The 23,259-nt window shown below is 35.9% G+C and overlaps 1 protein-coding gene across 4 annotated transcripts in view; it reads left to right on the top strand.

Annotated features, from left to right (window-relative positions):
• The window catches only part of LNPK (lunapark, ER junction formation factor), a 91,279-nt gene that overhangs the window by 1,345 nt on the left and 66,675 nt on the right, over positions 1 to 23,259 (top strand). For 3 of the 4 annotated variants that reach the window (XM_066345586.1, XM_066345588.1, XM_066345587.1), the window contains exons 2-4: positions 4,453 to 4,541; positions 11,207 to 11,248; positions 13,681 to 13,868. In XM_066345586.1, coding sequence (XP_066201683.1) covers positions 4,515 to 4,541; positions 11,207 to 11,248; positions 13,681 to 13,868 — 257 coding nt within the window. In that variant the 5' untranslated portion in view covers positions 4,453 to 4,514. Of the gene's footprint in view, positions 1 to 4,452; positions 4,546 to 4,588; positions 4,590 to 11,206; positions 11,249 to 13,680; positions 13,869 to 23,259 lie in introns of all 4 variants that reach the window. The other variant, XM_066345589.1, reaches the window with a different exon arrangement.

The raw sequence follows: 23,259 nt of genomic DNA, 5'->3' as shown, positions 1-23,259 counted from the left end.
GGTAGTGTTTAATTCAGAATGAATGTTGACTTACCATGAAGACCAGAACTGAATCATCATATAGTAAAAGTGCTTTGCAGGTGTACTTCTTTCCAATAATTTTATTTTTAAGTAATGTGGCAGTTTGGGATATTTCAGAATTGCCTTTTCAATTATGATATTTCCAAGTTAGAGTTCTAGAACAAATCACTTTTAACCTTAAATTGAATAGTACAATGTGTTAGAGAGGTACTGTTGAAAGTGATTGAATAGTTTCTACTTAAGTTTTAAACTTGATAAACAAAACTAAACTTCTTTTGCACTTAATAGCCATCATGTTACTTTATGGAAGAGTCTGCAGAGTATTTTGCTTTATTTTTTATACTAGAGAAAATGCGAGCTATACAATTTCAGTTAAAATACAAACTACAATTTGATTTTTCAATTTTAAAATTATGAAACATTCTTTCTTTATAGGAAGTTAGAAATGTGTTCCATATTAGAAGTATTGTCTGTACTACATGTGTTTTTTGGTAATAGTAATAACAATGGCTTATTTTATTAGGCATTTAAAATTTGTTGGACACTGTGCCGGGTGGTATATAATTTCATTTAATTCATACAATAATTCTATGAAGTATAGATATTTTGCCAGTTTACAAATGTGGAATCTGAGGCTTAGAGAGTTTAATTTACCCAACATCACATAGCTAGTATGTGGCTGAGTCATATTTTGAACCTAGACCTTTTATACTCCATTATTTTAACATAACTTGAAATAAGCTGAAAATTTAAAAAGAACATGCCCCAAGACTTTAAATTCATCCAAACCTGAGTGTGAGTTGTAATTAATAGCAAAAACATCCAAATAATATGAAAGCATTATTATTCATTGGAAACATGTTAGATGCACCTAGCTTTTAAGGTCATGTCAGGTCCCATTGTGATATCAGAGTGGAAAGAGACTCTGTACATGTCATGGGAGAGTTGGGGACAAGCCACTTGAGATTGAACCATCTGTCTACTCAAGAGCAAGCAAACTGATTTATACTTGAGAAAGAAATGCTGGTTATTTGGTTCCAATGTAATTAATATGTGGAAAGGAAGCAGAGTAGGGCTAGAAAACAGCAATGATCACAGCAGTTAAAACAACAATTTGTATTGAGAAATTAATATGGGTCAGGCACTGTTGTAAATAGTTCAGAATGCATTATGTCATTTAAGCCTTTCAACATTTAAGAGAGTCCTTAACTATCCCTTTTTTGCAGATGAAGATATTGAGTAACTGAGAGGGTAGGTAACTTATTTGCTCAAGGTTTCATAGTAAATAATGGGCCACAGGAGTTGGAGTCAAGATGTTTCAGTGGCAAGGAAGGAGAAAGTGTTTGAAAATAGAAGAGGTATGAAATTAAAGCTATAAATAAATAGTTGATTTATTTAATTTTGTTATGTTTTTGTATCTTTTGGTACTACCATTTCATGTGCATTATAGTAAATCATCTATTTAAACAAATACCAGAATTTAATAGGAAAATTGCTGGAACAATGACAGTTGACTGTCTCTTTGATTATGAACCTGAAAGCATGGATATGGCGTTAATGACTGTTACTCTAATGTTGTTAGAGGACAAATTGAAAAGCACAATCCTTTGCTTCAGGGATCTTGAAGGCTAAGCCTTAGTTTGTTTCATTAACATCAAAATATTTTTCCAAGCAAACACAACTGATGTCAAAGTCAGTATGAATTGCAATTTTATGCATATATTTCATGTTACACTTATTTTAAAAGTGATATAGAGTAAGCAAGTAAAAGAAGTGCTTGCAGATTTCTAGTGCCAGTTTTGTCCCTAGCTGGAGTTGTATGATTTTGGCAAATCATTTAGCATCTGTTCCATGAAGATTTATGCATTCAAAGTTAACCAAATGAAGGAATTAGACTACATGATACACTGTACTAACACTGTCTCTTGTGTTTATAACTCACTTTCCACTTAAGTAGCTCTGTTTACCAGCTATTTGAGATTGTCAGAGGTATTTTCATGTATTTTATATATAAATATTCCAGTCTAATTAAGCAGATTTTATTTCTAATTTTGTGTTATTGGGAATAACTGGTTGCCTTAAAAATATCAAAACTAAAATGTGGGGCCTTAATAAATCACTTCTCTAGCCTCAATTTCTTCACTTAATAAATGAAGCAATAGAAGTATCTAAATGATAAAATTTTTATAATGCATTTGTTATAGGATCTGAGATGAAGTGCTTACGAAGTGTTTAACTGATGTTATTGTTGTTATTACTTTCAAATATTAAAAATTTTGATTTGTGATGGCTACAAATTTAACTTGGAGGAATATAAGTTTGTTACAAACCAAAATATGTAGGTCAGTTGTGTAAACTCTATACATTAGTTCCAAAATAGTGGGATGATATTTACTTTGAAAATACCAAGGTAAAGTGGATCATCTGAATCTCTTCTCCCCGCCTTTCTTGGTCTAATTATTTTTAGTATCTTAAGGTTTTAAGATCTATTTAATATCTTAACTCAGAAATTTATACTTTCATTCATTAAAGTTTCTGGATTTCCTACAACTGCATTTTAGAAATTTGAATACTGAGTTAATATTAAAGGATTAATAATATTTAGATTGAAACTTGAATATGGCTTGTAACATTCATTATATTTATAAACTTCAAAAAAATTCAGGACAGATTATAGTTCTTTCTGTCCCTGTAAATTACTTTGTAAGTTCAAGTATTTCATAATGAGGCTCTTTGTTACTTCTCTAGCCAAGAAAATCCAAGATGTGTATGGTTTATGCTAATTTTAACCTATGAACAGTGTTGTAGAGAGTACTTACTTGGTGTTGGCATTATTTTTTTTATTACATTTATGGTTTAAAAAAAATAAGAATCAAAGTGTAAGAATCATTGCCCTAACTTTTTTTTTTAATGGAAATGAGGTAATTTTATATGTTGGCAGTATGTAACTATAATCTGGTAAAATATATATAAGTTTGAAAGTGTATTTTCATTGGTTTAACTTAAAGGAATAGAAATTTATATAATTATTGACTGGTAAATTGATTTAGAATATAATGTTGATACGTTTTCAAACATATGGTAATATAATTAAACATTTCAGAGTAATAGAAAAACAACTAAACAAAAAGGGAATATACAGGTAGTTGACAGGAAAGTCAACTAACTCGAGGGGTACTTAGACATAGTTTCAGAGAAAAATGTTTATTTGGATATTGAACAGTAGTGAACAGATGAGAATTCTGCAGATAGAGTGGCTTTGGGCCTTGTTTCTTCTGAGCTATTGGGCAAATCACTAAACCTCCTTTCACTTAATTTTCTTATCTGTAAAATGGTAATAAGGCTATCCTGTGAAAAGTGGTTAGTATTATTAACTCTAATTTACAGAAAAGAAAATTAAAGTTCAAAAACATTCATTGATTTGCTCAAGGTCACAGGTTGCCTTTAGACTCTTATTTTCTTACTCAGAATTACAGTTGGCTTTCTATTATTACTTGTAAAATGATGTTATTCTAAACATTGTAAAACACCCTTACTTCCAAAGAACTAGTTTAGTTGGGAGATAGCTGAATGATAGAAAGTGTTGTGTCATGTAGAATGAAAATAATATGGTAAAACTTTTTTTACAAGAAAAGCTCAGGTACCTATCGTATTTCCCCATGTATAAGACACACCTTTTTTGAAAAATTTGGGGTCTAAGAACTGAGTGCATCTTATGTAGTGGTTGTAGATTTTTTTTTACTTGCATTTCTCGCTTTTTCGCTCGGATAAGGAGTTGTATGAATTTTATGATGAATAAAACTTGAGTTCAATAACTTTATTGTAATACATTTTTTTTTTTCAAATTTTGGGCCCCAAAATTAAGGTACGTCTTATACATGGGAGCATCTTATACATGGGGAAATATGGTACTTTAAAAAACAAAATCACAAAGTGGTATGAATACACACTTCTAAAATGCCTTGCTATTAACCCATTGATGTTGGAGGTTGAAATTTTTGAAATTCAGTTCTTCAAAAATATTCTAAAAATTCACAGCACTTTTTGACAAGTTCCCAGCACACCAGTATCTGCAGCAGTGACTAACTCTGTGTACCACATGATAACATGTACCTTCAGGAGGCAGACATGTGTGAAAAATCAGACCCCGGCAATGACCTTGAGCATTAGGATATAAATAACTCCCATGTTATTATCGTTCCAGTAGTGGAAGATGAGGCATAGATAGTTTAAAAAAAATCTTTCCAACTTTATTTTCACTTTTAAATATGTTCTTATCCCAAGACTTTCTAAAATAAAATTTCACAAAAGTGGAGCCCACAGAAATTAATCTTCTATAGTATTTTTAAGCAGTATTACAACATATAGATTTTATAGTGGGTAGGCTGTGTGTTGTAACTTACAATTTTAAAATACTTGCTTTATTTCTAGCTGTGGATTTCTTTGGACAATTGATGATACTTATCATTGTGCCCAGTTTCTACAAATAAAAGATGGGTGGATTATTTTCTCGCTGGAGGGTAAGTTACTTTTCTTTTTAATTGATTTTAATTTGTTGTGTTTACAGAGTTACAAGTGTACCCCCTGAATATATCTCCCTCCTTCCCCCTTTGTTCTCCTTGATACCTCGCCACTAACACCTTCCCCACTTCCTCCATGATTTACTATCCTGCCCTCTATCTCTCTGTGTTATGTATATATACTTTCACTAATGACTTTCTTTTCTTTGTTCCCCTCCTCTCATTCCCTTTCCTTCTGCCCGCTTTCCTTCTGGACTCTTTGACCCCTCTGCCTCTCTTCCGTTCCTAAGTTCACATTGTTCATTCGATTCCTCATATGAGTGAAGTCATATGATATTTTTCTTTCTCTGCCTGGCTTCTTTTGCTTAGCATAATAGACTCCAGGTCCATCCATGTTGTTGCAAAGGGCAAGACTTCCTTTTTCATGGCCGAGTAGTATTCCGTTGTGTATATATACCACAGCTTTTTAATCTACTTGTCTACTGATGGACACTTGGGCTGTTTCCAGATCTTGGCTATTGTAAACAATGCTGCAATAAACATGGGGGTGTTTTTATTTATTTTGTCCTCTAATTCTTCTTTTGAATCAGTGATTTGTTATTCTTAGAATATATTCCTAGAAGTGGGATAGCTAGGTCAAAAAGCAGTTTGATTTTTAATTTTTTGAGGAATCTCCATACTGTTTTCCACAGTGGCTGCACCAGTCTGCATTCCCACCAGCAGTGCAGGAGGGTTCCCTTTTCTCCACACCCTCGCCAGCACTTGTTAATGAGCGCCGTTCTAACTGGTGTGAGGTAGTATCTCATTGTGGTTTTAATTTACATTTCTCTAATGATTAGTGATGTTGAACATTTTTTCATATACCTATTGGACATCAGTATGTCCTCTTTGGAGAAGTGTCAATTCAGTTCTTTTGCCCAATTTTTGATTAAATTGTTTACTTTCCTGGTGTTGAGTTTTACAAGTTCTTTGTAGATTTTGGTTATTAACACTTTATCGGACATGTTGGCAAATATGTTCTCCCATTGTGTGGTTTGTCTTTTTATTTTGTTCATGTTGTCTTTTGCTGTGCAAAAGGTTTTTAGTTTGATATAGTCCCATTTGTTCATCCTGTCCTTTATTTTACTTGCCTGTGGAGTTAAATCAGCAAATATTGAATATATTGCTACGAGAGATGTCGGAGAGCTTACTGCCTATGTTTTCTTCCAAGATGATTATGGTTTCATGACTACATTTAAGTCTTTTATCCATTTTGAGCTTATTTTTGTGAATGGTGTAAGTTGGTGGTCTAGTTTCATTTTTTTGCAGGTATCTATTCAATTTTCCCAACACCATTTGTTAAAGAGACTGTTTTTACTCCATTGTATGCTCTTACCTTCTTTGTCAAATATCAATTGTCCATACAAGTGTGGGTTTATTTCTGGGTTCTCTCTTTTGTTCCATTGATCTATATGCCTTTTCTTATGCCAGTACCAGGCTGTTTTCAGTACAATGGCCTTGTAATAAAACTTGATATCAGGAAGTGTGATACTACCCACTTTATTCTTCTTTGTCAAGATTGGTGAGACTATTCGTGTTCTTTTTTGGTTCCATATAAATTTTTGGAATCTTTGTTCTATATCTTCAAAGTATGACATTGGTAATTTAATAGGAATTGCATTGAATTTATATATTGCTTTGGGTAGTATAGATACTTTAATTATATTTATTCTTCCTATCCATGAATATGGTATATGCTTCTATTTGTTTGTATCTTTTATGATTTCTTTTATCAGTATTTTATAGTTTTCCGAGTACAGGTCTTTAACCTGCTGGATAAAGAATTCTTGGTTGTGGCCTCTTGTTTTGCATTACTTTGAATATTTCTTGCCATTCCTTTCTGGCCTCAAGTGTTTCTGTTAAAAAGTCAGATATCATCCTTATGGGAACTTCTCTATAGGTAATTGACTTGTTTTCTCTTGCTGCTTTTAGTATTTTTTCTATCTTTTTTTTTTAAATTATTTTTACTTATTTATTCATTTTAGAGGAGAGAGAGAGAGAGATTGAGAGAGAGAGAGAGAGAAGGGGGGAAGAGCAGGAAGCTTCAACTCCCATATGTGCCTTGACCGGGCAAGCCCAGGGTTTTGAACCGACAACCTCAGCATTTCAGGTCAATGCTTTATCCACTGCGCCACCACAGGTCAGGCCTTTTTTCTATCTTTTAACTTTGGTATTTTAATTATGATGTGTCTTGATGTAGGCTTCAGAGGATTTCTCTTTACCAGGACTCTCTGTGTTTCTTGAACTTGTGTGTCTTTTTCCTTCATCAATTTTCATCTATGATTTCTTCTAACAGGTTCTCTATCCCTTGTTTTTTCTCTTCTTCTTCAGGAACCCCTATGATGCAGATGTTATTTTTCTTCATATTGTCACAGAGTTCTCTTATAGTTTCCTCAGACTTTTTGAACCTCTTTTCTTTTTGCTACTCTGTTTCTGTGTTTTTATTTATTTTGTCCTCTGATTCGCTGATTTGATCCTCTGCTTCATCCAGCTTCTGTTGATTCCTTCTAGTGTAGTCTTTATTTTTGATATTGTAATTGCTATTTCTGATTTATTCTTTTTTATGATTTCAGTGTCCTTTTTGATGCTTGCAGTTTATTTAGGTGCTCATTAAGTCCATCCATTGTAGCTCTGAGATCCTTAAGCATCCGAACAATCATTATTTTAAACTCTGCATCTAGTAATTTGGTTACTTCCATCCCATTCAGTTCTTTTTCTGGGGATTTCTCTTGTTGATTCATATGGTTTACATTCCTCTGTCTTCCCATTCTTTCTTTGTGCAGTTTGCAAGCTTGTTAGAGTTGTTGATCTGATGTTGGTTTATGGAATGCAGCTTCTCCTCCAGGACTTTATCCCTCAGCCTCTGCTGGTTGCTTGGATTTTAATTCTCCCTAACTAGTAGAGCCACTTAAAAGTTTTAATTTCCCTGCTGTTTGTTTGCTGAGCCCAGCAGGGAGTTTCTATGTTTGCTGAGCCTAGCAGGGAGCTTCTGTGTTTGTTTGGGGGGAGTGGGCATATCTTTATCTTTGGCCCCAGTTGAAACTCTATCCAGGAATGTGGTGGATGTGACCTCTGAGAACCAGAAGGTGTGATCTGCTCAGTGTCTCTTCAGGGGCAGGCACATTCTCCATATCAGAAGGAGAAGGTGTAGCTCACGTCTCCCCGGAAACCTGAGTCACTGCCCCTCCCCTTTACTTCCTCCTTTCCGCACAATGTTTCACACTGATTGGAGCTGGATAGCTTTTTGGAGGTTTGTCAGCTGGGTCCATGCTAGGTTTGTGCTGGACAGAGGGAGTGACCTCTCTCCCAGCTATGGCCACCTCAGCATTGGAGAATGACTCAGCTCAGGTATTCTTCTCTCCATTACCGTTTGTGTCCCCGTGCCTTGAACTCCCCACTCTCCTCATGCAAGACCTGTCCTCTCAGCCCTCCACGCCCCTGGAGCCCCAGGTAAGTGGCTGTGTGCGATGTTTTCTTCACTGGCCCTTTAAGGCTGCAACTTCTTTTGGCAGCCGTTTCCCAGAGACAGAACTTCCACTCTTCTCCTTACTCAATGCTGTCATGCTATCTCCTCCAGTACCTGGGTTTCTAGGCTGGGACTCCAGTCCTGGGACTGAGGATCCCCACCTCTCAGGGTCTTTCTCCTCGCAATGAGAAACTCTCTGGACCCTCAGCCTCAGCCTCCCCTCGCTCCTGGGAGCCGGGGAGCCCCCACCGTGCCCCTGCACTCCCTCCCAGTCTCAGTGTGGTTTCTTCAGTGCTCCTTGGTTTTTGAGTCCTGTTCTTTTAGTCCAAAGTTGGTTTTTCACGATGATTGTTCTTTTTTTTTTTTTCTTTTTCCGAAGCTGGAAATGGGGAGAGACAATCAGACAGACTCCCGCATGTGCCTGACCGGGATCCACCCGGCACGCCCACCAGGGGCGACGCTCTGCCCACCAGGGGGCGATGCTCTGCCCCTCTGGGGCGTCACTCTGCTGCAACCAGAGCCACTCTAGCGCCTGGGGCAGAGGCCAAGGAGCCATCCCCAGTGCCCGGGCCATCTTTGCTCCAATGGAGCCTTGGCTGCGGGAGGGGAAGAGAGAGACAGAGAGGAAGGAGGGGGGGGGTGGAGAAGCAAATGGGTGCTTCTCCTCTGTGCCCTGGCCGGGAATCAAACCCGGGTCCCCTGCACGCCAGGCCGACGCTCTACCGCTGAGCCAACCGGCCAGGGCCACTATGATTGTTCTTAAATTAATTTGTAATCCAGTTTGGTCACAAGAGATGTCAGTCTGTGCATCTGCCTATTATTCCTCTACCATCTTGGAATTTCCTAAGTTACTTTCCTTTATAGACAGTTTTTAGTCTAATATGAAAGTGTCAAATAAAGCTATTTTTAAAAGTTTTGTTTGACGTGTAGATTTGATAAGTAGTTTGATATTATCCTAGACTCTAAGTTTTCTTTCTTTCTTTATAAGTTAGTTTTTTTATTTGTACTTTAATATGTAGTTCTACTTGCTATATAGGTATCTAATAACTCTGTTTAACAGAAATATTTTACTCTGACTTATGAATTGTTTTTATTTCTCTATGTATTCACTGTAAAAATAGTTATATCTTGTTTTTATCTCATAGTGCCTAAGTTTCAATCTTGTTTGAAAGATAATTGAAATTAGTGTATTGTATAATACTAATGTTTTTACAGGCAATATATTTTTGCTTAAAACTTTTTACAGGCCCTGGCCAGTTGGCTCAGTTGTAGAGAGTCAGCCTGGCATGTGAAAGTCCCACGTTTGATTTCCAGCCAGAGCAAACAGAAGTGCCCACCTTCTTTTCCACTCTTCTTCCCCCTCTCATTTTTCTCTGTCTCTCTCTTCCCCTTCTGCAGCCAAGGCTCCATTAGAGCAAAGTTGGCCTAGGTGCTGAGGATGGCTCCATGGCCTCTGCCTCAGGCAATGTCCCAGATGGGCAGAGCATCGCCCCCTAGTGGTCATGCCAAGTGGATCCTGGTTGGGCACATGCTGGAGTCTGTCTCTCTGCCTCCCTGCTTCTCTCACTTTAGAAAAATACAAAAGAAAACACCAAACTTGTTACAAATATTTACTGAAGTCATACTAAATGTACTTTTAGAAAATATAGGTTAAACATGATTAGAAATGTAGTCTGAGTTTATTGGTTAAGCCCTTAGAGGAAGTAGCTCAACTTTAGAGCTTGAAAAATATAAAATATATTGATAAATGCTCTTATGTAATATAAGAGGAGATAATATAGTCTAGGACAAATTACTTTGCTTTGTTTTCAGACTCTTTTTTCTCATAATGATGGAGTCTAGCAATACTTGGTATACAATTTACTTTTGAACTATTTTGGAACTGTTCTTTTTGGATTGGCATTATATGGGCCCTTTTATAAACCTTTTACAGTTCTGCCTGAAGATCAAATTTATCTATTCTTTCTTTATCCTTCTTGTTCGGTTGAACCATATAAAATTGCCAATATTCAGCAGCTTTGACTTAAATGAAAAGCAATTTCATATGGTTCAACCTAATGTTAATAAGTCTTGTGGGAACTACAATGAATTGATATTCATTACCGTCCTAGATTGTGGAGTATATAGTTGGTAAATATTTTCTCAAGTGTTGTATGAGTCGTTTTGGCTGGTTTTTATTCTAGGTGACATAAAAAAAAAAACCCTTTAACAAACAAGCTTTGTTATAATGAAGTATTCTTAGATGTTCTTTTTAAATCTGATCTTCAGAAAAATACTTCAGGAATTCACAATGAAGGTAGCCTATTTATTTTGACCTCCAGAGTCCTAAGTGAACTTTTAAAAAAATTTATTGGTTTTAGAGCGTGAGAACAGAGCAAGAGAGAGAGGGAGAAAGAGAGAGAGAAAACATTGATTTTGTTGTTCTACCCAGCCGTTCATTCATTGGTTGCTTCTTGCATGTGCCGTTACTAGTGATCAAACCCACAACCTTGGTGTGTTGGGATGATGCTCTAACTAACTGAGCCTACCTGGTCAGGGCCTAAGTGAACTTTTTTTTTTTTTGAACACTTTTTTATTTATTTTTTTATTGACTGCAGAGAGAGAAGGGAGGGAGAGAGAGACAGACAGACAGACAGACAACATAGGAACATCGTTCTGTTCCTGTATGTGCCCTGGCCAGGGATTGAACTGTCAACTTCTGTGCTTCAGTACAACGCTCCAGCCAGCTGAGCTATCCGGCCAGGGCCTAAGTGAACTTTTTAACAAGAGCAAATCAGACCAATGTTAGTCTTGAATTTTTAATATATGAGTATTTTGAATAATCAGTGCCTAAGAAAATTTTTCTTCTAGGAAATTTTTTTCTCTTGATAAAGGTATGTTCTGTTGGGATTAAGAATGGTAAAATTGAGCTATCAGAATTGAAAGCACTTCTAGGACTAAAAAAAAGTAGAAAATGCTTATTTAATCATATTTCATCCTGTTTATAATTATAATTTTTTATTTTTATCTAAATCTTATAAACAAACAGGAATTCACATTGCTTGCCATAACATATGAAAACCAGTTTTGGATGAAAGTGTTCTTTTCTGATTATATAAATCAAGGTGTTTCTAAATTTGCAATAAAAAGTTTTAATGTCTCATTTCTATTTCTATAACAGACAAAACCTTCAACTGTAGAAGTTCTGGAAAATATAGATAAGGTATGGTCTTTGCATCTGGGGTGTTTCATTTAGGTGTTACCCTAAATATTATTTTGAAGACTGGATGTGGTATGAGAATTTAGAGATGATAGAGAGTAAGCATGGGAACTTCAATGTTACATGATCTCAGAGAAAAAGCCAGGTCTGTCACTGACTTAAGACTGTCACATAGTAGAGCTTGTTCAAATGAAATTAGATGTATAATATTGTATGAATAAGTGAAAGGTAGGATAAAGTAGATTATAAGATAGTCTGCAACAATTTTTATTAGTCTGCAAACTTCTCAGCTTTTTATGCTTTCCATGATTATTAAAAATGTCTATTTCATAGGAATACTGAGAGTGATAAATTGAAAAAAAATAGATCACTGTTTCAATGTTTATTCTTTTTATAGCCAGATGTTTTATAGACTTCTTTAAAAAATTTTTTTAAATTAATTTTAATGGGGTGACATTGATTAATTAGGGTACATAGATTCAGAGAAAACATCTCCAGGTTATTTTGACATTTGATTATGTTGTATACCCATCACCCAAAGTCAAATTGTCTTCCATCACCTTCTATTTGGTTTTATTTGTGCCCCTCTCCTCCCCCCACCCTCCCTCTCATCCCTTCCCCTCCCCCTGGTAACCACTACACTCTTGTCCATGTCCCTGAGTCTCATTTTTGTGTCCCACCTATGTATGGAATCATATAGTTCTTAGTTTTTTCCGATTTACTTATTTCACTCAGTATATTATCAAGGTTCGTCCATGTTGTTGTAAATGATCCTATGTAATCATTTCTTATGACTGAGTAGTGTTCCATAGTATATATGTACCACATCTTCTTTATCCAAACATCTACCGAGGGATATTTTGGTTGTTTCCCTGTCTTGGACACTGTGAACAGTGCTGCAATGAACATGGGTCTGCATGTGTCTTTACGTACCAATGTTTTTGAGTTTTGGGGGTACATACCCAGTAGAGGAATTGCTGGGTCATATGGTAGTTCTATTCTTCATTTTTTGAGGAACCACCATACTTTCTTCCATAATGGTTGTACTACTTTACATTCCCACCAACAGTAGATGAGGGTTCCTTTTTCTCCACAGCCTCTCCAACACTTATTACCTGTCTTGTTGATAATAGCTAATCTAACAGGTGTGAGGTGGTATCTCATTGTAGTTTTGATTTGCTTTTCTCTAATAGCTAATGAAGATGAGCATCTTTTCATATATCTATTGGCCATTTGTATTTCATCTTGGGAGAAGTGTCTGTTCATGTCCTTTTCCCATTTTTTTTTATTAGATTGTTTGCTTTGTTGTTGAGTTTTATGAGTTCTTTGTATATTTTGGATATTAGGCACTTATCTGTACTGTTGTTTGAAAATATCATTTCCCATTTAGTTGGCTGTTTGTTTTGTTGTCAGTTTCTCTTGCTGTGCAAAAGCTTCTTAGTCTGATGTAGTCCCATTTACCGTATTTATCTTTGCCTTCACTTCCCTTGCCTTTGGAGCCACATGCAAAAGAATGAAACTTGACTACAGTTTGTCCCCATGTACTAAAATTAATTCAAAATTCATCAAAAACCTAAATATAAGACCTGAAACAATAAATTACATAGAAGAAAACATAGGTACTAAACTCATGGACCTTGGCCATAAAAAGCACTTTATAGACTTTTCACAGGAGAATAGTTGTTTGGTTTGACAAATACTATGTATTGGTGCTAATTTCATATCTCTGACCTTTACTAATTTGATAGGTTAAAAATACTATCTTAATATTAAATTTTAAAAAGTTATTTATTTCAGCATAATGTTATCAAGGTCCATCCATGTTGTTGTAAGTGATGCTATGCCATCATTTCTTATGGCTGAGTAGTATTCCATAGTGTGTGTGTGTATATATATATATTATACTGAGTGAAATAAGTAAATCAGAAAAAGCTATGAATTGTATGATTGCATACATAGGTGGGACACAGAATTGAGGCTTATGAACATAGATAAAGAGTGCAGTGGTTACCAGGGTGAGGGGAAGGGAGGAGAAAGAGGGAGATGGGGAGAGGGGAAGGGGCGTAAAGAGAAACAAATAGAAGGTGACGGAGGATGATTTGACTTTGGGTGATGGGTATACAACATAATCAAATGTCCAAATGATGTGGAGACGTTTTTTCTAAATCTATGTACTCTAGTTGACCAGTGTTACCCCGTTAAAATTAATTGTCTAAATAAAAAGAAAAAAAAGTTATTTTTCAGAATAGGCATTTTTATTTATTTTTAACTTTATTTTCAGTTTTTCATATTCTGTTTTAAAATATTTAGGTGTTAGAAACGTTTCATTGTATTTTAAAAATTCTTTCTATATAACCTATCATGTGAAAAAATTTTAACATTTTATTCTTTATGAAATTTGAAATTTAATAGTATAAAATTTTTTTTCTTAACAGGAAATTCAAGCATTGGAAGAATTTAGGGAAAAAAATCAGAGACTACAAAAATTATGGGTTGGAAGATTAATTCTTTACTCCTCAATTCTCTATCTGTTTACATGTTTAATTGTATATTTGTGGTATCTTCCTGATGAATTTACAGCAAGACTTGCCATGACACTCCCATTTTTTGCTTTTCCACTGATGTAAGTAAATTGTTCTTTTTGTTGACCTTTCCTTATTCTTCTGATGAGTTAATATATTCAATCTTTTTATTAGAAAAAAAGCAATGTCTCAGATTGAATAAATTTTCCTTTTCTTTATAGTTTGAAAAATGTTCTTTTGAAAAAGTAGCACAATGTTTTAAACCTTTATTTACTATCCAGTATACCTGAAGAATATGACCCTGTAGCATTAGTAATAATGTCTCTATATGGCAGTCTTTTCTGATTCTCTAATAGATGGTTATGCTTCCCTTCATAACTGGAATAGGCATTTCAGCTTGTGGTTAGTGGCAAGTGAGGGAGGGTTTGTAAAACAAAAAAGGACAACCGCCTCAGTGATTCTGAATATATTCCATTCATCCTACCTGTCTTCCCCTCTTTTTTGTCACTGTTATAAACAGTAGGCACTTATGATAGAAATACTTTATTATATAGTACATTACAGAAGGTATGTTGTGATTGACAATTTTGAGAGACAATTGAATAAAAAATTTATTCCATCAACAAATCTCTGTGGCTGCCAATTGTGTAGACATTGGAATGGTGTTTGGTCCACAAAAATACAGAATTTCCAACTGTAGATCTTAGCTTGCATATATTAAGTAATAAGTACCTTTAACGGGGCCTTCACACTGCCTAGGTTGAAGGAGGGGGTCAGGGAAGGGCCTTTATCTTCATTTTTTATTGCCGCCACAAATTTAGTGGCTTAAGGCAATACCCGTTTATAATATCAGAGTTGTAAAGGTCAAAACAGATGGCTTGACTAGATTCTCTGTGTAGGATCTTACAGGTTTAAATCAAGGTTATCAGCTGGTCTGGAGTCTTATCTGGAGTCTCTGTAGGGAGAGTCTTCTTACACTCACTCAGGTTATTGGCATCTCTCTGACTTCCTATTCTGCCTTTGGGCCTAGAAAGCTCTGCTTGTAAGGGTTTAGCTGATTATATTAGACCCACTAGGATAATTTCTATTTTAAAATCAATGGAGTAATAATTGTATCTAAAAAATTTCTTCATAGCTGTACATAGATGAATATTTGATTGTATAGCCAGAGGATAAAAATCTTGGTTAAGGAGCTGGATAGCTTTAGTATTCTGCCTACTGCAAGCTCTCTCTGGAAGTGATGTTTGAGTTTGAGACTCAAAAGGATGAGTGTGTGTATCAAGGGTGCAGTGCCTTGGTGGGTAGTGTTCTGGCAGAAGGAACAGCATATTTGAAAGCCTTGAGGAAGGATAGAGCATGGAAGGTTTAAAGAATTAAAAGAACCGTTAGAAGGAAAGGAGAATGTTTTGTGGAACATTTGGGTTTTTTGTGTGTGTGTGGCAGTTTTTAAGTTATTAGTTTTTATAATAGGTACTATTTATTTATTTATTTATTTATTTATTTATTGTATTTTTCTGAAGCTGGAAAGGGGAGAGACAGACAGACTCCCGCATGTGCCCGACCAGGATCCACCCGGCACGCCCACCAGGGGCGACGCTCTGCCCACCAGGGGGCGATGCTCTGCCCCTCCGGGGCGTCGCTCTGTTGCAACCAGAGCCACTCTAGCACCTGGGGCAGAGGCCAAGGAGCCATCCCCAGCGCCAGGGCCATCTTTACTCCAATGGAGCCTCAGCTGCGGGAGGGGAAGAGAGAGACAGAGAGGAAGGAGAGGGGGAGGGGTGGAGAAGCAGATGGGCGCTTCTCCTGTGTGCCCTGGCCGGGAATCGAACCCGGGACTTCTGCACGCCAGGCCGATGCTCTACCACTGAGCCAACCGGCCAGGGCTTATAATCGGTACTTATTAATGGAAACAACTTGACCAAAAATCTATCACAGAATTTTGAGACCTATTAAAACAAAGTTTTTTTTTTTTTTTTTTTTTTTACAGAGGCAGAGATAGACAGGGACAGACAGACAGGAACGGAGAGAGATGAGAAGCATCAATCATCAGTTTCTCGTTGCGCGTTGCGACTTCTTAGTTGTTCATTGATTGCTTTCTCACATGTGCCTTGACCGTGGGCCTTCAGCAGACCGAGTAACCCCCTGCTGGAGCCAGCGACCTTGGATCCAAGCTGGTGAGCTCTTTGCTCAAGCCAGATGAGCCCGCGCTCAAGCTGGCGACCTCGGGGTCTCGAACCTGGGTCCTTCTGCATCCCAGTCCGACGCTCTATCCACTGCGCCACCGCCTGGTCAGGCTAAAACAAAGTTTAATGAGAAAAATAAGCCTGACCAGGCGGTGGCACAGTGGATAGGTGTTGACTTGGTTTATGCTGAGGACCCAGGTTCGAAACTCTAGGGTCACTGGCTTGAACGCAGGCTCATCTGGCTTGAGCGTCGGCTCACCAAGCTTGAAGCATGGTGTCGCCATCTTGAGCATGAGATTCTAGACATGATCCCATGGTCGCTTGCTTGAGCCCAGTGGTCACTGGCTTGAATCTGAAAGACGCTGGTTTGAGTAAGGGGTCACTGGCTCAGCTGGAGAACCTCTGTGAGGGCATGTATGAGAAGGCAATCAATGAACAACTAAAGTGCTGCAGCTATGAGTTGATGCTTCTCCTCTCTCTCCCCTCCTGTGTGTTTGTCTGTTAGTTTGTCTACCTCTCTTGCTTAAAAAATAAAAAGAAAAAAGAATCAAAAGAAGGCCAAAGACTGGATTATAGAGAAAAATATAAGTAGTCAGGCAAGTGATATTTCTTGTGGGCCTTCTAGTTCATAATAAAGATTTTAGGCTCTAATCTAAGAGTATTGGGAAGCCATTGAAGATTTTAAAGAAGGAATACAACATGATCATATTGTTATTTTAAAAATACCATTGAGGCTATGGTATGGAGAATCAATTAGAGGAGAATAAGAATGGGTCTGGAACAGCAAGTTAGAAGTTATTGTAGTTTTCTAGGGAAGAAATGATTGATGGTGATTTGCACTTGACTACTGGTAGCAGAAGTGCAATGGATAGATTGAAGAGATTTAGGAGGTAGAAATGAGGTAATATGGAGAGGCTCTTGATGGTTAGTTGGGTTTGGGGTAAGGGGGGAGAATTGCATCAAGGATAAAATTCAAGTTTATGGCTTGGGAAATTTGATTGATGGTAGTGCTATTAAAATAGGGTGTTCAACAGCCCCAGGAGGAGCAGGTTTGGTGACCTACTGAGACCGAAATACTCATGTTCTATTCAGATAGAGCTGCCAAGTGGGATGCTTACGTATGATTATGGAGCTCAGGAGAAAAATTTGAAGAGGAGATATAGGATTTGTCAGTTTATAAATGTTAATCAAAGCCATCTGTTTATTCTTTAATATTGGGCACTTGCAATCTGTTAGGTATTGGATTAGACCCTTGTGATAGAGAACGTAGTGACAAGATTTGTGCCCTGGAACTTACATTCTATTAAAGTTGGACAGACAAAAAATGAAGAGACAAACTTAAGTAATTTAGAGATAAGTGCAATGAAGAAAATAAAACAGTGATCTGAGCAAGAGAAATAAGCTACTTTAGGTTGGTCCTGAAAGGTCTCTTTTGAGGAGGTGGTATTTGAGTTGAGAACTAAAGTATGAGAAAGAACCAGCATGGAAAGAATTGGAATTTATGGAATATTATTAATAGATGTGGTATATAGTAGCACATTTATCCATAGATAGATGTAGGAAAGGGTTAACCTAAAATTATTAATGGTAATTCTCTCTAGGTGGTAGAAAGCAGCTTTTTTCATATTCTTTTGGTATTGTATGAATTTTTTACTTTAGTGTGTTCTTCAAGTCCTAAAAACAAAACCAAAATTCAAGTCCTGAGAGATCTTTCCAAGAGGCGAGAATGAAAAATGCTAAGGTCAAACAGTAGGAGAGAGCATGACTTATTTGAGCATCAAAAAGATATCTGGAATGTGTAATGGAAAGGAAGAGTGATAATGAAGCAATCTTGCAGAATCGGGCATGATCTAGATTATGAAGAATTGTGGAGAGAAGTTTGAATTTCATTTCGGGCAAAACAGGAAGTTTGTAAAGGTTTTAGAGGAAGAATGGCATGATTTGTTTTTAAGTTGAGAGGTTCAAGTGCACTGCCTTGTGGAGATTAAGACAAGAATGAGTAGAGAGGATAAGAGTAGAAACAGGGAGGAGCCTGTTATAGAAATTTAATCTAAAGATGGAAGATGAAAAAAAATAAATAAAGATGGAAGATGGATTGGATTGCCCTGTGGCAGTGGAGATGAGTAGATGGCTTGTGAATTATTTGGAAGTAAAATTTGAGAAAACTTGATGAGAGGAAATTAGAGGTAAGGAAAAAGGAGAAATCACAATGATACTTAGGTTTATTTTGTTTGACATGGGGGAGGGATAGGGATCTTTTTATTTGGGACTATAATAATTTTGTGTGTGTGTGTGTGTGTGACATTTTTTAAATTGGAACTCCTGGACCTCATGAAATTTTACCTTTGAATATAGATAAGAGAGCCAAAAATGGAATGCATACATACTACAAAATAAATGTCTCTGCCATTTTATTTTCCTTCTCTTTTGAAATCCTTTGGAATGCTTCTTATTTTAGGTATAATAGCAGATTTTTTAATGCCGTGCTTCTTTTTGTTTCCCTTGTATTTTTTCATGAAAAGGGAAGAGAAAAGAAATTTAGAAAGGAAATTAGCATTACTGGGCTCATTTTAATGACTACCCACAAATTGAGATCTAATGTATCTGCTCCTATGATTTAGAAGACTTTTTTTTTTTGGCAAATCATATACTGATTGTTTTTAAAAGCAGAAAAGAACTTCAATTCCTTAAAAATGTTTGCTTTTTCTTCAGTTTGATCTTTCTAGTCCTTTGAGTGTGAGGCTTTATTATTCTTACGGTGTCCTCTGCCTGTTCTGCATCACCTGCATCTAGTATTTCTTGGCTTGTTAAGCTTCAGAGCCATTTCTCACTTTGTCTCATTCATATCTGTGACCTGGTTCTCAACTGCTGCAGCTTCTATTTCAGCAAGCTTTTCACTTTTGGAAGCATAAGCCAGTTACCCAACAAAGAATAGAATTGTCCTTCTGATTGATGACAATCAAAAAAGCATGAAATAAAATACAACAACGTAAAAGTGGATGTTGTGGAAGATAGAAGGAAGACTTACCAAGGGACATTTTCTTTTCTGTGTAATATGAGCTGTTGCCCAAGCTTATTCCTGGACTTTTTTCCTTTGAAAATAAATGTTTTGAGGTCTGGACCTGGGTTTACTTAAAGGGATGGAGGTAGAAGGAGCAATAAAATGTATAGATTTATTCATCACTGTTTACATAGATGTCAAAGCTTAGAAATCTACACAGTAACTGCAAAAAGTTACTGCTCTATCTGTAGTCCAAGTTTTCCAAATGCTTTTACTGGACAGAGAGGCCATGGATTCAGGGCAAAGCATATATTGCATAATCATAACTATTCCAATATTATCTTCTTTTTTTTTTTTTTTTTTTTGTGAGAGACAAATGAGAAGCATCAACTTGTAGTTGCATCACTTTAGTTGTTCATTGATTGCTTTTCATACCATCCTTGACCAGGGAGCTCTCACCGACCCAGTGACCTCTTGCTCAAGCCAGCAACCTTGGGCTTCAAACCAGCGACCTTTGGGCTCAAGCCAGTGACCATGGGGTCATGTCTGTGATCCCATGCTCAAGCTGGTGACCCTGTGTTCAAGCTGAATGATCCTGTGCTCAAGCCAGTGACCTTGGGGTTTCGAACCTGGATCCTCAGCGTCCTAGGTTGATGTTTTATCCACTGCGCCACCACCTGGTCAGGATCCAGATGATCTTTTATGGTATCAATACATTACATGAGATACTTTAAGATTTTTATTATATCTTTTCAGGAGGTAATGTGAAGGAACTAACTGTGATTCCAACCTGTTGTTTTTCTACTTTTCAGATTCACTACTATGTATGTCTGATCTTTTCAACTCTTATGAAACTGAAATTATAATATAAATGCTGAACTTAGAAGTCATTAAGGCTATGCTTAGTGAGTGAAGATATGGGTTATGGTTGGATTTTTGTATTTCTGCCTTATACTGGCAGGTATGCATTACCTTGAGAGTTGCTTCATTTTCTAACAGTGAACAAACATTAAACTTTGCCTCTACTTTAACTGACTCTATAAGCAATCTTAGAGGTTTTTACTTCTGGATACCTTATTTTTACAGATTATAACTTTCTAGAAGTTTCATTCTCTGTAAGATCCTTTTAGAGACCAATTAGCATAAAATGTTGACATCCCCAGATGATTATTTTCCCTCTGTGTGCTTTTTTTTAAAATTTTAAATGGGGTTATTGGGGAAAATTTTAAGCAAAAGAACTAAGGAAAGGTGGTCCTGTCCCAGTTTCTTATGTTTTCTTATTTTCAGTGATTTTCAATCTTTTTCATCTAATGACACATGTAAACTAATTACTAAAATTCTGTGGTACACCAAAAAAATGTAGTTTTTGCTGATCTGACAAAAAAATAGGTATAATTTTGATTCATTCACACTGTACGGCTATTGTTTTGACTGTTGTCATTTTTATTTGACAGTCTAAGGAAAAAGAGGTCAGTGTTCCTGATAAAATAGTTAGGTATTGCACATTTTAAAAATTCTTGCATGGCACACTGGTCCAAAATCGCTGTTCTACTAAATAGCATATTATTTGAGGATAGGGCTTTGATTTTTGTATAATTTCCATCTTTGCATTCCTCCTCCCAACTGATTTGTAACAGATTTTCTCAATCTAGATTAACAAATATAATTTGTAGACTTTTGAGGAAAGTTAAACATTTGTTTCATGGCACTCTAATAAGAATACAAAGTGTCTCTCATCAAGTACAGCTGGCTCTTAAAGGAGAAGTTATCCGTGAATATTTCCTGATATTTACTCAAGGAGAGTACAGTTCATCCTTCAACAATGTGAGGGTTAGGGGCAACGACTCCCACCCTCCTGTGCAATTAGAAACCCACATATAGCTTTTAACTCCCCAAAGTCTTAATTACTAATAACCTATTGCCTGGAATACTGATAACATAAACAGTTAATTAATATATATTTTGTATGTTATATGTATTATGTACTGTATTCTTAAAGTGAGCTAGAGAAAAGAAAATGTTGTTAATAAATCATAAGGAAGAGAAAATAAATTTATTGAAAAAAATCCACATATAAGTGGACCCACACAGTTCAACCTGTGTTGTTCAAGGATCAGCTGTATTTACTTTGGTGGATAAGAAAATTACTTTTCAAGCCTTCCTTTTGCAATATTAATAAATATTTGAATATTTATAAATATTCACTTCATAGGATTTTGTAAAGAATTATGTACTGAGACTTTAATGAAGCACATCTTATTCTTGGATGAGAAGAGTCATTGCAATGAGATCAATTCTCCCTAAATTAATCTAAAAATGTGTGATGATAAAAATGCCAACAATACTTTTAAACTTGGCACACTTCTATAATTTTAGTGGAAAAATCAGCACATAAGAATAGTCTTGAAAATTCTAAAAAAGAGAAGTCTACTAGATATCAAATACATTATAAAAGTTTATTAACTAAAAGTTTGGTATAGTGTATAACTATAAACACAGACCGAAGAAAGAAACACAGAATCCAGAAATAAATTCCAAAAGAAATTTTTATGTGTGATTTGTTTTATATATAATAGAGATGACAATTCTGGTCATTGGGGGTGTTAGTTATATTGAAAAATAAGTAGATAAAAATAAAATGTAAAGCTTGATTCCTGTTTTACTCCTTATACCAAAATAAATCATTGTTTTTTGTCTGAATATGAAGGTTATTCTTGCTAAAGCCTTTGGTAGTTAAATAAACAGATAAAATATTCAACGTAGTTATAAATATTCAGATCTATTTTTTTTCATTTTTAGTTTTGTTTAGTATTTAAATCTCATCTAAAACATTTCAATAATTTGGATAAGGGCTTATGTGGTTTTTGGAAAAAGAACACTTAAGTTTGGCAGAAAGAATAATTTCTCTTTAGGCTCTTCCTTCTCTGTGTTATTGTTGGAACCAAACTGAGGAGTTTCGGCCTGTAGCATGTGTGTCTTATTTTCCTTGCTATAAACAAAGGTTTTAGGTTTTACACTTTGAGAAGTTTATCTTGCTGCCTCTTTGTGAGATAAGCCGTTGTCCTTTGTTTCTACTCTTTTGAGCCCCTGCATGATCTTCATTGCTTTTGAGAGCCCTTCCACATATTTTGAGTTGGGTTTTAGCTATCTCTTCATTTTATTATGGAAGGAATTTGTGTTTTTGTTTTTGTTCTTTGGATTATTTCTAAGAAGAGGAGGGGGAAATGTTGATTGGTTATGTCACTATTCTCAAGTTGGGAGTCAGTAATATCTTTAATATCTTCCCAAAATATGTTGCCACATTTTCATAAATTTATTGATTCCTGAAATACTTTAATTCTTTTTCTAAATTTTATTTTAGAAATGCCAAAGTGTTTCATTTAATTTAGTGTTAAAGAATATCTTACATGTTACCTTTTCAAGTCTTAAAGACTTGATACATGGAAAATTGATAGCTCATTTTCTCTTGCAGTAGTTCTGGTAAAAAACAAAAGGAGAATTTATTGTACACAAAGGGGGACTAATGAGTTTTATTTTGAAATAAGGGAATCTTTCAATTCTTGTAGTTTTTATGCTTTGAAAATTGCATATGTGTCTTAGAAAGTATCTACTCATTAAAGAAAATTAACTGATTTTCTATAGAATTCCAGTCACTATCTCTGCAGTTCCTTCTCTTGTGTTCTCTGTTTTCTTTCTCTGTATTTTTTTTCTAAATCATTTCTCTCAGCTTGCCACTGTTTTAGTGTAATTGAAGTAGAGAAATATTATGGGACTTTTTTACTGTGGTAGGATCCTTGAGGATTATGAGCACTATGTTTAACAACTCTTCTCTCATGTTCCTTTCCTTGATAAGGACAATGCTGATTTTTTTTCTTTTTTTTTTGTTTGTTTTTTGCTTAGGTTGTTGTCCAAGTACCATGTGGGAATTTGGTGCTGGTTATTGTGCCTTTTTAGATCATGAAAATAAAGTATAATGATATAATAACCATGTTTTAGTTATTATGTAACAAATTGTCCCAGAATTTAGTAGTTTAAACCAACAATTATTTACTATCTCTCATAGTTCTTGAGGGATAGGAATGTGGGAGCAGCTTAGTTGGGTAGTTCTGGCTCAGAGTCTATTATGTATATACAGGGTGTATGAATTTCATTTAAGCTGTTCACTGGGGCTGTAATCATCTCAAGACTTAACTGAGGCTGGAGAGTTCACTTCTTAGCTCACACATGTAGTTGTTTGCAGGCCTCAGCTCCTCATTGGCTGTTAGCCAGGGACCTCTGTTCCTCACCACATGGGCATTTCTATAGCGT

The sequence above is a fragment of the Saccopteryx leptura genome, chromosome 7 (genome assembly GCF_036850995.1).
Source record: "Saccopteryx leptura isolate mSacLep1 chromosome 7, mSacLep1_pri_phased_curated, whole genome shotgun sequence".
Taxonomy (NCBI): domain Eukaryota; kingdom Metazoa; phylum Chordata; class Mammalia; order Chiroptera; family Emballonuridae; genus Saccopteryx; species Saccopteryx leptura.
The sequence above is the reverse complement of the archived record's forward strand: the minus strand, read 5'-3'. Positions and strand labels throughout refer to the sequence as shown.